We start from the raw sequence: 14,444 nt of genomic DNA, 5'->3' as shown, positions 1-14,444 counted from the left end.
GAGCAAGTTGATCACTCAATATATCAGCTACCATTGTTCCCATTAGCTAGAATAATACCAGATTGGTTAGACATTTTCAAAATCCAGAAGAAACTCCTAAATTATAATCCTAACCTGCGTCTTTTCAGTTGGCTAACGTAGCTGTGCCACAGTCTGTCAAGAGCTTAGTGAGCCAGTCCAGTCAGGCTGCTTCCAAAATACATGTACAATTTTCTTTTCTTAAGGCATTATCCTAGACTTCCTACACTGGTTTTCACTTTCCCTTTCTTTATACCACTCTTACAGTACTGTACAGATGGTGTAGAAATGCTCAGCCATGTTTGCATTAATACAGTTTCAGACACCAGAGAGTTAGAGAGCACATTGCAGGGAAAATAACGAAGATAAACTTAGCAGCTTTCAGGTGAGTGCAATCAGACAATCTTGCAGTCTTGTTTCTTTTCTTTTCTTTAACACACTCTAGAAACAAATGATGTAATAGATTATAGTACTATGAAAAAAAAAGAAACCCAACTCCCTCCTGACCTAACACCTAACCTTTTAATCTGGAAACAATGAAAAGTACTTAGGAAAAAAAGAAAACTGAAAACAGCAGCCTATGCACTAGCACAGATCAGCACATTTCCTTTTATCTTGATGCCCTCAGCCATTCATGTCACACAGAACCTAACCCCCCTGTGGAATTCAGAGCACAACATTAAGCACCAGGCAGATCCTTGGCTGCTGTACACATCACCTTTTTATTTGGCCCCATCCAGCACAGAAGAAATTACCCAATTTACTGGTGTTTCACTTTGCTTTCTCCACAATAGCACAAATTAGAAGAAAAGACAGAAGGCAGTGACTAATCAATATGTTCTGCTACCAAAATGAATGTCATGTTAGTTTGGATTTTATTATTAGCTCCTCAGTGTGGAATATTTTAGGAGAATGTGGCTCAAATTTATGCTTGGCATAGTCCCATTCACTTCCTGAGAGATTAATTTAGCTCTTTTTTTGTTTATTCTGTTTGACACATTGCACATAGGTATCAGCCTAAGTTGGGAACAGAGACAAAATCATTGACTGCATTTACCTAGATCCCTATGCATGCCCTAATTGAATCACAAGGAAAAATGATTGCATGAACTGAATTTATTGAAAATTGTTAGTCTGATTTCAAACCCGTATCAAGATGAGAAGCAAGCCTACATTATTCTGACCAAACAATATAGCTTGATAGCTCATCTCAGTGTCTAATGAAGTAACATTTGCATAATGCATGAAGTCCAATTTAGGAAAATTGAAACTGCTTTGCCTTAAAGATGGCCAGATGTTTGGTGAGCATGTGATCAAGTGACAATTTCACACAGAGAAATTAAGGCGATAACTGAGGCAGATGAGTAATACAACAGTAAATTTTTTATTTCCACTTGCAGTGGGGAAGACCAGCAAACAGCCTGGTGATCTCAATTTTTCAATTACTAAAGGCAGTAAAAATTAATTAACATTATTAGACAAAAAAAATATGTTTCTTTAAAATGTAATAGTCTCTACAAATTGAAATAATGAGGTCATACCTTCCTATAGTTCACAATTTTGATTGCCTTGTAATTCAACCTCAATCTACAGGCCTGTGCACACTGCAGTAAATATACTTCAGGGAAATATCCACCTGAAGAACCATTTGAAAGCACTATCAGAATCTGATATATGAAGCGTGTGTAAACAGATGGATGCTATTTCTTTGTCATAGTCATTTCTTTGTCTCAGCTACGCAATACACTTTACCAAACATGAGCTATTAGCCAAAGCTCACTATCCTTTGAGTCCAGTAGCTACTGTTTCCAAGAATGATTTTGAGAGGCAAGGTCTGAAAACAGAGGTAATTTATTTTTTTTGCTTAAACAATACATCTGAAAAAAAACCATGAAACTTTGGACATGTGCCCTTTTTATATCTGAGAGAGACATTGCAAACTTCAAGTCTGCTGAGATTAGTAAATTCTGGGTAAAAATAAGTTACATTAATCCACAGACAAAGTACAACTGAATCAGTGAAAAATGCAACAGACAGGAAAGGTGATAAGTATTTACCATGTGCAGAGGTTACCAGAAACACATCTTATAGAGAGATATAAAACCAACGCCACTATTGAGCCTGTGCTTTTCCCATATTCAATGCAATTATGAAATTTAGTTTCCAGGCTTCTTCTTTTGAAGATTTTAGTGATCTCTCTTGAGGATAAGGACCAGAAGGTCTGAAATAGCATGGCTGCCTTATGAAATGTTCTCAAATTAGTAGCCAACCATTTTAATCTGTCATCCTCTGTTACAGTTCACTGTGACCCATCACATTTGTTCTGTTTCTCCCATGCAGGTCTCACAGGAACTTTTGGTTTCACAGAAAAATTTTAACACAGAAGTAGATTACATGACAATGTAATCATCACTGTGTCGATGTCAAGCATAATGAAGTGCCTGCATGTCTAAGGGTTTCTCTATTTTTCCAAATATAGCTTCTTTATAACAGCTGACCTAATTTTCTTCCTTCAAACTTTGCTTTTTTAAATCTTAAATCACAATAGATACAACAACCCTATTAATACAACATTTGGGGTTTTTTAAGACCAGAGTTCCTACGTAAGAACACTTACAGAAAGTGAATTAAGAATTATACATATTTCTTCTAACTTTCTAATCTCATCTAAATCAAGTATTCACTGTCTATGCAAGGAAAATATCAGCGGAGTTCAGACTGATATATGTATTTAACAACCATTGATATTTATAGTAAAAATTAGGCACTGTGAGAAAGAGTTTGACATCTTTATACCTTTGGCCCTCAGTTTGTCAACTTATTTCATAGAATCATAGAATGGTTTGGGTTGGAACAGAATTTTAAGACGATCCAGTTCCAACCTTCTGCCATGGGCAGGGACACCTTCCATTGGATCGGGTTGCTCAAAGCCTCATCCACCCTGGTCTTGAATATCCCCAAGGATCCGCAGATAGGGTATCCACTATTTCTCTGCCTAACCTGTTCCAGTGCCTCACCACCCTAAAAGTAAAAAAATTCTTCCTAATATCTAATCTAAATATCCCCTCCTTCAGCTCAAAACCATTACCCCCTACATGTATGAGAATTACAACAGGTTACTATAGCTACGTATATAATACCTCCCACAATTAAGTTCCTTAAGCACTTTTGAAACTTTGCTCTCCTTGCAAAATATATTACAAATGCAAGTCAGAAAAAAGCAAGAATCAGTTATCCTTGCTCCTAAGTCTCCCAAGGAATGTTATTTCCTAGATAAGTTTCAAGAATGCACAGCTAGCCTTGGGGGGAACACAGAAAATAGTCCAAAAGGAGGGCAGCAGTTTCTCTGGTATAAGAATCTCACAACAGCCTCAAGAATTTAATCTCCTAGACCCCTGAGCAGTTTCCTTATCTTTGCCATTTAAAACTTTAAAAGAAAATGTTAGCAAAATTTTCACATTAACATCAAAATATTTGTTGCTATTTTTAATGGACTGACTCTACTTCACTGTCAATACCTAAGATGTTTAACTAAAACACATCCAAAACTCTGTGGTCAAAATTGTCTGCTTCTGTGTACTATGCAAAATGCTAATAATAATTACAGAAACATCTTCCTCTCACCAAATTTCTTCCACATTCAAAAGACACAAGTTTCTGGAGGAGATAGTGGTTTTAAGGGCAGAAAACAGCTTGTCCAACATCATATGTTGCAGACCACCAAAAGTCTAGTGAAAAGCAGACACACAAGAAGACAGAGGCGGAGAGAACTTTCGGGAAAAAACGCACAAAGGCATATAAAAAATAGTATATCACTATTTTTTACTACATATAAGTCCCTTTCCCAGATCAACAAAGTAATAAAACCATAGTGATATAAAAGGAGAAAAGTGTAAGATGTTGACAAAACATGGAGGTGTTGGGAGATGTTGCTGTCTGTAGATTTTTTTAATTGCAGAAACCAGAAATTCGTTTTATTCTTGAGTTCTGTGTAGTCACTCTGCAGAAATACCTTGTCTGTCACAGAAAAAGAATGTTTGAAAGTACTTAAGAGTGAAAAGACACCATGTTCACCAAAAAAGCTTGAAGGGAAATGAAATACAATTCTCTAAACTGTATTTTTCAGCAGTGAGACAATAAAGGAAATTATGTCCCGTTAGACTGATGACAAGCTCTCATGTGGAAAAAAATTAAGGTATGTAGGTTCTTCTGAATTTTATACATTGTAAGAATGGTTTGAAAAATGAAAGGCATTGTTCTGATATTTAAATTATGTTCTGATATTTAAATTACACTGATGAATATTATTCATTCGTTATCAACCAAAAAATCTTACAGAAATATGAAGACTCTTCTGTGACCTAATTAGGGATTGTGTGGGGTCACATGGTATTCGGATGTTCCTTCCCAACTGCAAGCACATTTATAATGCCACTGAAATTACTCTATGGATGCTGTGATGGCTGGGTCTGCATTCCCAAAACTTTGTAGCATTAAATTTTACAAAAATTGTCATTAGGACTGCTCTATTATTTACAGAATCAATCAGCAACATCCATTTGTTTCTTGGGTAAATCCATCACTGAAAGAACTAAGGAAGACCAAGTGCTGAATATCATGGTTTAGTTAGGTCCGTATCATGCAGGAAACCAATAAATGTGTGGACACAAAAGTAATTACTCTTTTATGGAGAATCATGGAAAGTTCAAACTCTAAACCAAAGCTGATAAATGTTTGACCACTCAAAATTAATTTAGGCAAAGAGACACTCAATTTAACCTCAAGTAATTCAATATCCTTTGCAGAAATTTAGCCATAGCTTTTCTAAATTAACTTTCCTAGCTGTTAGCAATAAAGAAAATAAAGCTGTGTAGCACTGGACAGACAAGAAAGGCAAGACAAGGAACTGTAACAGTGTCTACACTTACTCCAGAGCCTCAGATCTGCAGACCCAAGAAACAGGTTACTGAAGTGGGAGAAATCAAGTATAAGAACTAGCATTAGGCTGGAAAGTATTTTCTGTCCATCCTTGAAGGCCAATTCATTCACTCAGGGATGAGTTACCTGTTAGATACTGTAGCACTGTTCAGCTATGGAAAAAAAACATTCAGTCCAGCTGTTCTTCAGATCTTTTTGCAATGCGCATTACTAGGCAGATAAGGTATTTCATTCTCCTGTTTACTGAAAGTAAATTACTCATTTATTATACACCTTTTGACACCACACTAAGGCTAAGTCATCCACGTTCGACAATCTGCTTGAACTCTGATATGATAGACCAGCGGACAGATCAGTCTGTTATCAAAGACTTCTGATAGAAACTGTAATTCCCTCCAAGAAGGAAATTGGATTTCCTGCCACTATTGTAAATTACAGCAATAAGTATTTTATTGCTACACATCACATTACACAAGCTTCATTACAGAAAAATGAACATTATACTTGTACATCCCATTGCACCTCAACCAAAAGCAGCCTAAGGTCTTTATCCAAGTGTCTATCTCCCAGGTCATATTTTAGTCACAGAAAGTGGGGCTCTAAAGGAGATCGAAAGTAGAAGCTGCCAAGGTGGTATATGAAAAAAATCAATTCATACTAATTCATTCCAATTTTTTTCCCCTCTAGCTTCCTCATTTCCACACTGTTTCACTTTGGAAATCATATTAGCCTCTCACAAGCTCAATGGTGAAACAGGAATCATAAATAGACTCAAGTTTCAGCTTATTACTGCTACAACCCAGGAACATTTTCATAGTCAGGTACTGACTGACAGATCTTGAAGCAGCAAGAGCAAGTCTGTATATGAGGTGATTTTGATTTACAGTAAAAATTCGTACAGCTTAAAAAGTTTTCCATAATTCATACCTTTTTTATCATGAGTGATCAGAACTTAACAACAGGATATAAGTGTATTCTAGAAACAAGAGCAGTGACTTGATCATAATCTAGGAAAATGTTTCAGTATACCCTTAGTATCTTAATTCTCGTGAATGAACAGACCCACTGAAACTAAAATTTAATCTAGGACTTGAGTGTTCTCCGAGGTCACAGAGCAAAAAAAGAAGCTTGTGAAATTTTGAGGGAAAAATACAAACCACCCAAGGTATTCCATTATTTAAGACATGATTTGAACTCACCAACCGGCAAACTCACTCCTCAAAAGACTTTATGACTGTCTACAACTATCTGAATGGAGGTCGTAGAGAGCTGGATGCTGGTCTCTTCTCCCAAGTGACAGGTAATACGATGAGATGGAATGGCCTGAAATTGCGCCAGGGGAGGTTCAGATTGGACATTAGGAAAAATTTCTTCACTGAAAGGTTTATCGGGCACTGGCACAGGCTGCCCAGGGAAATGGTTGAGTCAGCATCCCTGGAGGTGTTCAAAAGACGAGGAGATGAAGAGCTTAGGGATATGGTTTAGTAGTGGACAGGTACATTTGGACTTGATGATCTCAGAAGTCTTTTCCAACATAATGACTCTATGATTCTATGAAAAATAACAGAAATCAGCTCCCTACACAATTGTTACACAAATAGATTAGTCAAGACAGTGAAATACAGTTAAAAAAAAAAACATTCCAAGTTAGCAATGAACAACAGGATATCAGGCTTATGCTGAAATGCTGTCTTGCAATATCTTCGAGAGGAATCCTGTAAAGGAATATTTGTGACTACACAGTGAGGTGAAAACCACGTGATATCTGGATTTAAATTAGTTTTGCTTTATTGTGGAAAGATTCACCAGGCTTTGTTTCTGTAATTGCAAATGTTGCAACAATAGTATGAGCTAACAAGAAAATAGACACAGCAACTAAAACTATGCAAGAAATTCAGACTTAATTATAAGCGCTGAATAATATTTTAGGCAGGACTCCACATCAAGACTATTCTTTTCAATACCTATCATGTCTAGCAGAGAAGCAAAATGAGCATGTGGGGATTCTGAAGTTCAGAGAAGTCTATCAGTACATCAAGGGGCAAAAGAGAGTAAAGATTGCCTTTATTCTACATTTAACTGAATAAAAGGGAAATACAGCATCCATAATAATCTACGACATAGCCTAGAGAGTGGACATAGAAGAGTGAAGTGCTGAAACACAGAAAAGAAACAGTCTATGAATTACCTTTTCAGATTACCTGAGAACAGAAGATGAACATATATCCAGCAGATAACCAAATAATATTTTTATGAACAGGTAAGTACAGTTTATAAGCTTTTTTTCTCATGCTGTCTCTTCAATGCATTTTCTGTACAGCTGCATTAAAATGAGATTTCAGCTGCTAAAACCATATAGGTGTCAAATTCTTCCTTCACCAGTGAATTGTGCTGCAGCCTCGGGTTCCTGTAGCTACTCAGTTAAGATTATATGTGTGTACACACAAACACACAAGATTTTGATGCTTTTGAGATTTAATACTCTATGTAATCTCAGTGTGCTTACTTTTCTGTCTCATAAAACTACTTCTAGGGATCTTTTTTTTCCTCCAGCAGTTACATCTGATTCCCATTTTGCATATTGACATGCTTTCTCCTTTTCTGGTTCTTTTATACGCAAACAAGTACCAGTGTTTATCTGTAGTAAAAGAGGCTACAGTAAGCCAAACAGAGATCTAAGTTTCATAAAGCATTTTATAAATCTTTGCTGTTCTAGACAAGAAGTGTGTTGTTGACAAAGATTGGAGCATGGATTGGAGCATGTAAAGGCAAGTGCTTCCTGGACACCATTTTGAATGGGGAATGTTTAAAAAAAAAGATAAGAGGATATGAAAATGGAGTGATCTGGAATTCATACATCTGTTTTACAGTATAAAGTATATGGGAAAAAAAACCAACCACGATTGCAGATGATTTTTTAAATTTAAAAAACTCACTTAGCAGATCCCTAACAGCTGTGGAAGCACGTTTGTTATGATTACAGATATAAAAAAGCTTTTAAATACAGAAAGGTTTGAAATAAAATCTTGGAATAGATATAATTATCACATGGGACAACTCTGATTTTCTAATAACACTGTTACATGAAATGGCAAGTTGCAGATTTCTATAACTTTCTTTAGGAAGAGATGAAAATCAAGAAAAAATCAATAGAATACGCACATGGGAAGATGTAATTTGTCTCAGAACATCCATGTGTCATTTACTTTTAAATCAACCAGTTTACATTCCTTTTATATCAGTCAAAGCTCACATCCCATTATGTTTTTGATAAAGGACAGGCATCAAGATATTTATACAATAGGTGGCTTTTATCTGTTAAAAGGCCATGCTAAAATTTTTGAATGGGCATTCAAACATCTCAGAGTTTTAAATTTCAAAGTCATTTTGTCTAGTATCAATCATTTCTGTCACTTCAGAACATCCTGTCATAGCTCAAAATATTGAAATTACTTTCTTCTTCACAGTCACTGCCACTTGAGCATCACTCAGTTCATTATTCACTCTGGTTTTACTTCTTTATTCTTACATAATTCTTATTTCTTGCTACTAACATTAGCTTTTTTTTGATCATGTCTCAAAGAGATCTCCTATATCACAGACAGCAGAAATGTCATCACTGTCAATCCAGGGGAAAAAAAGGTTTCTATTGTCATCATAAAGATGTTATAATGTTGAGCCTGTAATAGAAGAGCACCTACCTCCTGTTTTTCCTGGAAATCCTGAGGTGCTAAACAGATACTTTTGAAAGCAACTAGGAAATGATTCACTGGTAAGCCCCTTAAGAGAAGTGGCGTAAGCCCCTTAAGAGAAGTGGCATAAGCCCTCTGCAAACAGTCTGGAATGCATGGTCAGCCATATATTTCTGTGGATTACACCATCTTTATCACAGAGAACATTACCTTTCCCTTGATCACAAGGCTTTTTGAAGGGTTACCTAACATTTCTTTCCCTTGTGACATTCTAAGAGGATTTTTGTTTCCTCAGGGCTGCAGGTATTCACACACGATTCATCTGAAGCTATCTTTGCTGTAGGTAGGTGTCTGGTAGCAACTGTCTTTTTCCTGACTATTAAAGAAACAGTGAGATATCAACATTCATGCTCAAGTCTAATTATAATTACAACACAGTAATTGGCATCTGAAAAGCTTTGCTCTACAAAATTGGCTTGAACATTCCATTGAACACCCATTGAATAGATAATGAAAATAATTTCACTTCCTAGATTTCATCTGCAGGATGAAAAGCACTGATGTAAACTGATAACAAAATACACCTGCAGAGTTTGATCTCTGAAGAAACTCCACGTGATTTTCCTTTAGAAGTGCTGAAGATTAAGAAAAAAGTGCTAGAGCTAAGGACTAAGTTTGGAAGGACGCAGCAGGGAAGTCCTCCTTGTACATGTTGATGATCTCACTCTTGAAATAGAAGAGATGGAAATCAATGTAATCATCTTTCTTTTTCCCCAATCAACTACCATCTTGCCTAGTTGCCTTGTCAGAATAGCTCAACTTTTAATATTAATTTGGGAGAGAAAAGCTTAAAGTTTCTGTCATGTGAAGAAATATAGCATATATAGATCCTTGCTAGAATAGTGTATTTTTTCTCCCAGAATACTGTCCTAAAGTCTGCACACGATTTTCACACGTATTCCTCTCCCCTTAAGAGTTCAGTTATATAACAGGAATCTGATGTTTGCTTTCCTTCCTCTTCCTCTGCCACAGGTAATTTCCAGCTACTGTTTCTGTTCAGCTGTTTGTATACCCATGCTTCAGTAGTTCACAAGCTACATGAAAAACTGCTGACTTCAAAATTATTTCCTTTTAATTATTAGCTTTAGCTCCAAAAAGTGCTAATGTTTTTGGTTTTTAGTAGAACACCACAGAGCTACTGCATGCTGTAGCCAGAGTATAAATAACACAAATGAGGAGAAGATGGCTCCTCAATCAGGTCAGCCACTGGAGAGACAAGTTGTCATACAGCACCATAGCTTGTAGGTTTGTGAGAAGGACTTCCCTTCTTCACTGTAAATTTGAGACTGCAAGCTCATTTCTGCTCTCTCATCTAAATTTGGACAAACTTCAAAGTAACAGCAAAAAATGAGCTTTTGGACAAAAGTTTGATAATTAGGCTTGAGAACAGAAGCAAAACACAAAAGTGCTTAGCTTGTTCAGATTCAGTTTCAGTGGGATATACTGTTCACAATCATATCTGAAACAAGATCCATTTCTATTCAAAAGTTTGAATATAACTTTAAGCAGATTTCAGTTCTTAATGCTTCAGGTACCTACATTTTATATTTCATCATTGTTTTATTTATCACTCTGCCCTTACCTGACCCAGGTCTGGGATCTTACACTTGGCCTTGTCGAACCTCATGAGGTTCTCACGGTCCTACTTCTCCAGACTGTCCAGGTCCCTCTGGATGACATCCTGTCCTTCCACTCTGGCAACTGCACCACTCATCTGGGTGTCATCTGCAAACTTGGTGAGGGTGCACTCAATCTCACTGTCAATGTCACTGATAAAGATATTAAACAGCACTTATCCCAGTACGGACCCCTGAGGGACACCACTTGTCACGGATCTCCATCTGGAATTTGAGCCATTGACCACTGCATTCTGAATACTACTATCCAACCAGTTTCTTATCCACCTTACCATCCACTCATCAAATCCGTATCTCTCCAATCTGGAAAGAAGGATGTTGTGGGGGACCACATCAAAGGCTTTACAGAAGCCCAAACAGATCACACCCGACAGTTTACCCGTGTCCACTGCTGCAGTTACCCCATCATAGAAAGCCACCAAGTTGGTCAGACAGGACTTGCCCCTGGTGAAGCCATGCTGGCTGCCATCAATCACTTCCCCATCCTCCATGTGCTTTAACAGAGCTTCTAGGAGGATCTGTTCCATGATCTTCCCAGGCACAGAGGTGAGGCTGACAGGTCAGTAGTTCCCAGAGTCGTCTTTTCTACCCTTTTTAAAAATGTGCGCAACATTACCCATCTTCCAGTCACCAGGGACCTCTCCTGACTGCCATGACTTTTCAAATATCATAATAATACATATTTTTTTTCAGCTGTAACCAAGAAACATCTCTACACCATACACTCATTAACTGTCTTTATAAGACCATCTGCTATCAAAGCGATACAGTATGCATTTTCTAAGCTGATATCTTGGTGCATCTTTCCATCTTGATGCCATAAGATATCCTGAACTCAAACTTAAGGGATAAGTAAACTAGTCATGTTTTGACTGTGCCACAATAATCTTCCAAAAATCACGGGTTCCTTCTACTATTATTTTTCCCTTCTTCCTACCTGAGGTGGTTCCAATCAAATATTTTCTTAATAATTATTCCACATAAATTTCCAGCACCCCAAATGCTACTTACAAGATAATTCAGAGAGGGCCAAAGACCAAAAAAACTTTGAAAAGTAATATACTAGCATCCATCCCATTGTGCCTGTTATTGCTGAACAGAGTACCCATTCCTAGAGCATACATAAATGTAAGCCAGAGGACCATAAGCAGAATAGATCTTCTGATAAATCACAAGACATTTTGGTATGCAATCAGGGAAGGGCAAGATAATTAGCCATTTATTACTTCAAGAATGCAGCAGGTACTGCTGTTGCTCGACATTCAGTGCTTCACATGAAATATGACCAATACATTTCACACCCTTTGAATATGTGACCAAGTCATTCCCAGCACATAATTTATTCCGTCTTTACTTGCCAGATTTCCCATTGCCAGGGGGCACAGGTGTCTCTGACCACCCAGTAATTGACACAGTGCAATAATTTATGTTCTCCCATATACATAGGCAAACCCAAACATTCAGGCCGAATGATCACCTTTCAAATTCAGGAGCTTTTGTTCCAAAAATACAAAATATACATGTAGTGCTTTTATTAGATTCTTATACAACCATTGTACACAGCAGCCTTTGAATGTCATTGCGAGCAAGAAAGTCATTGCTTTGAAGAAGTTAGTATAAGCGCTTTCAGTAAATTAAGATATTATCACATCCTTCGTTTCCAAATTCAGTCTGGTTTACAAAAAGGAATAACGTGCTGAATTCAAACTTGAAGTTGTACAAGCAGCCACAGTAACCCATACCTGGATAAATAATCAGATTGCTTTCTAAACCAAAGGTATTGCTGCAGAACTGAAGAATGTCCTGCAGTTAAGAAGGCCACAACAACTGGCCAACTGTTATTATTTACTAGGTTCACTATTGCCACACTATCACAAAGACTCTTAAAGTTTTTCCTGCCTTTATACATGCAGTACTGGTATGTATAACCTTTTCAAAATTATACTTAAAGATACTAGAGATTGTTGATAACTCGGTGAAAGAAAACTAACCGCTGAGAGATGATGACTTTCAAGTAAATATATTGATAGCATGTGCTGACTCTCATTGACCTCACATTATGAAGCTCTGTATGTTGACTCTTGAAACATTAACTCAAAAATTTTCTTGGCAATAGTTTTGCTTCATAGTTATTTTTAACTAAGATGGCTATTTTATCATTCAAGATCTATCAGTATTTTGTGGTAGCCAAGAGAGCATAATATTGCTTGTAGGTTTCTTCCTCTTTTGAAGAGGCACAAGAGAATCTTCTGAAAAATAGAGCTATAGCTGAACACAGAACTAAACCAGTAATCAAAACAACGTATCCCAGTCTTCTTCATCGTCTTTTTTAAAAGCCAGTACAGATGCCAAGACCAGCAGTCCAGATAAAAATATTGTTAGCAAGTCACTTACCATATTTATTGATGATACAGGACCAATGCTGTTGACATAAATGTCAACATCAATAACTGTTGGTTTTACTGTGGAGAAAAAAAAGACTTAATATTATTTTGCAGAAAATGTAAGTAATCACATTAAATACTTTCTTCCCCAATAACAGAAAGGTCTACTCTTCAGGTAGAACCATTGACATACATGGATTATGTATTTTTCGGGAAGACAAGGTTCTTTTCCTCCTACCCAACAAAAATTGCCGCAAATTACAGCCTGTGCCGCTTTATCATCATGATCCTCATTTATCTCAGCAGCAATCTGTTAAAGAATCTTTCACTGCTAAGCACAATGGCTCAAAGTCAAAACCTAAGATGACTGACATGAAACCAGAAATAATGCAGCATATCACTTTTTCTCATTGCCTGAACATGCAGGTCTTTTAGCATGTTTGTTCCACACCAAAAAATCTTCCAAGATTTTCTCATCTCATTAGTCATGAAATCAGTATAATTTAGTGTAAAATCACTAGGAAATCCTTTTCGCTAAACCTAAGCGATTCTTCCCTTTTCAATTTAGACTCATTTGCTTCAGTTGTCTTTGCACTTGTTCATTCAAAGATTGTTAAATTGTATTTTTTTTAGTTAATGCAAGTTTCTTACAAGATCTCCCATGCTTTCACACTCACAGGATTTAGTAGGCTAGGACAAGTTCTACAGACCTTTATTTAACTAAGGCCACTAGGATTTAGAATCATAGAATCACAGAATGGTTTGAGTTGGAAGGGATCTTAAAGATCACCTAATTCCAAACCCTTGCCATGGACAGGGTCATGTCCCACTAGATCAGGCTGCCCAAGGCCCATTCCAACCTGGCCTTGAACACTTCCAGGGATAGGGCATCCACAACTTCCCTGGGCAACTTGTTCCATTGCCTTAACACACTCATTGTGAAGAAATTCCTCTTTATGTCTAGTCTAGTCCACCCCTGTCAAATTAATAGTCATTACTCCTAGTCCTATGACTACATGCCTTTATAAACAGCCCCTTCGCAGCTTTCTTGCAGGTCGCTATAAGATCTCCTGAGACCCTTCTCTTCTTCAGGCTGAACAACAACTCTCTCAGCTTGCTCTCATATATGAGGTGCTCCAGCCCTCTGATCATCCTTGTACCCCTTCTCTGGACCCATTCCAACAGCTCCAGATCCTTCTTATGTTGAGGATTCCAGAATTGCACACAATACTCCAGGTGAGGTCTTAGAAGAGAGGAATAGAGGGGCAGAACCACCTCCCTTGACCTTTTATAATCTTTGGTCTCAGTGTACCTGAGGAACACTATTCAAATAGCTCTTTCTGACAACACAGCCTAACTCTAAAATAATGCCACTACTTACACTGATAGGCATGTTGTTTTTATTAAATATATTGCCCTCCTTCCAACTCTGCAGGGTATACATTAACCTCTAAATTGAGATCTATATTGATGTTTTACTTGCTTCATGGTCAGCTGACCCAAGTCAGTATAAATCCTGTTCTAATCTGCACAGTCAGAATTGATGCAAACTTCGTCCTTGTAGGCCAACAGCTTCTCTTAGACATTTCCCTTTTCTACAGAGGCACCTTCCCCTCTCCATGGTCTTCAAAAGTCTCTGGAGAGCAATTCAAACCGCTGCAGCTTGGGAACTATCCTGAATTTGGGACTATTTTACATCAATCACCAAGGCCCCT

General features: G+C 37.3%; 1 protein-coding gene across 3 annotated transcripts in view; it reads right to left on the bottom strand.

The window, feature by feature from the left end:
* Nucleotides 1–14,444, bottom strand: part of GABRG3 (gamma-aminobutyric acid type A receptor subunit gamma3) — a 315,410-nt gene that overhangs the window by 282,381 nt on the left and 18,585 nt on the right. For all 3 annotated transcript variants that reach the window (XM_054053396.1, XM_054053392.1, XM_054053406.1), the window contains exon 4: nucleotides 12,740–12,807. In XM_054053396.1, the coding sequence (XP_053909371.1) occupies nucleotides 12,740–12,807 (68 nt within the window). The remainder of the gene's footprint in view (nucleotides 1–12,739; nucleotides 12,808–14,444) is intronic.

The sequence above is a fragment of the Cuculus canorus genome, chromosome 1 (assembly GCF_017976375.1).
Source record: "Cuculus canorus isolate bCucCan1 chromosome 1, bCucCan1.pri, whole genome shotgun sequence".
Classification (NCBI taxonomy): domain Eukaryota; kingdom Metazoa; phylum Chordata; class Aves; order Cuculiformes; family Cuculidae; genus Cuculus; species Cuculus canorus.
The sequence above is the reverse complement of the archived record's forward strand: the minus strand, read 5'-3'. Positions and strand labels throughout refer to the sequence as shown.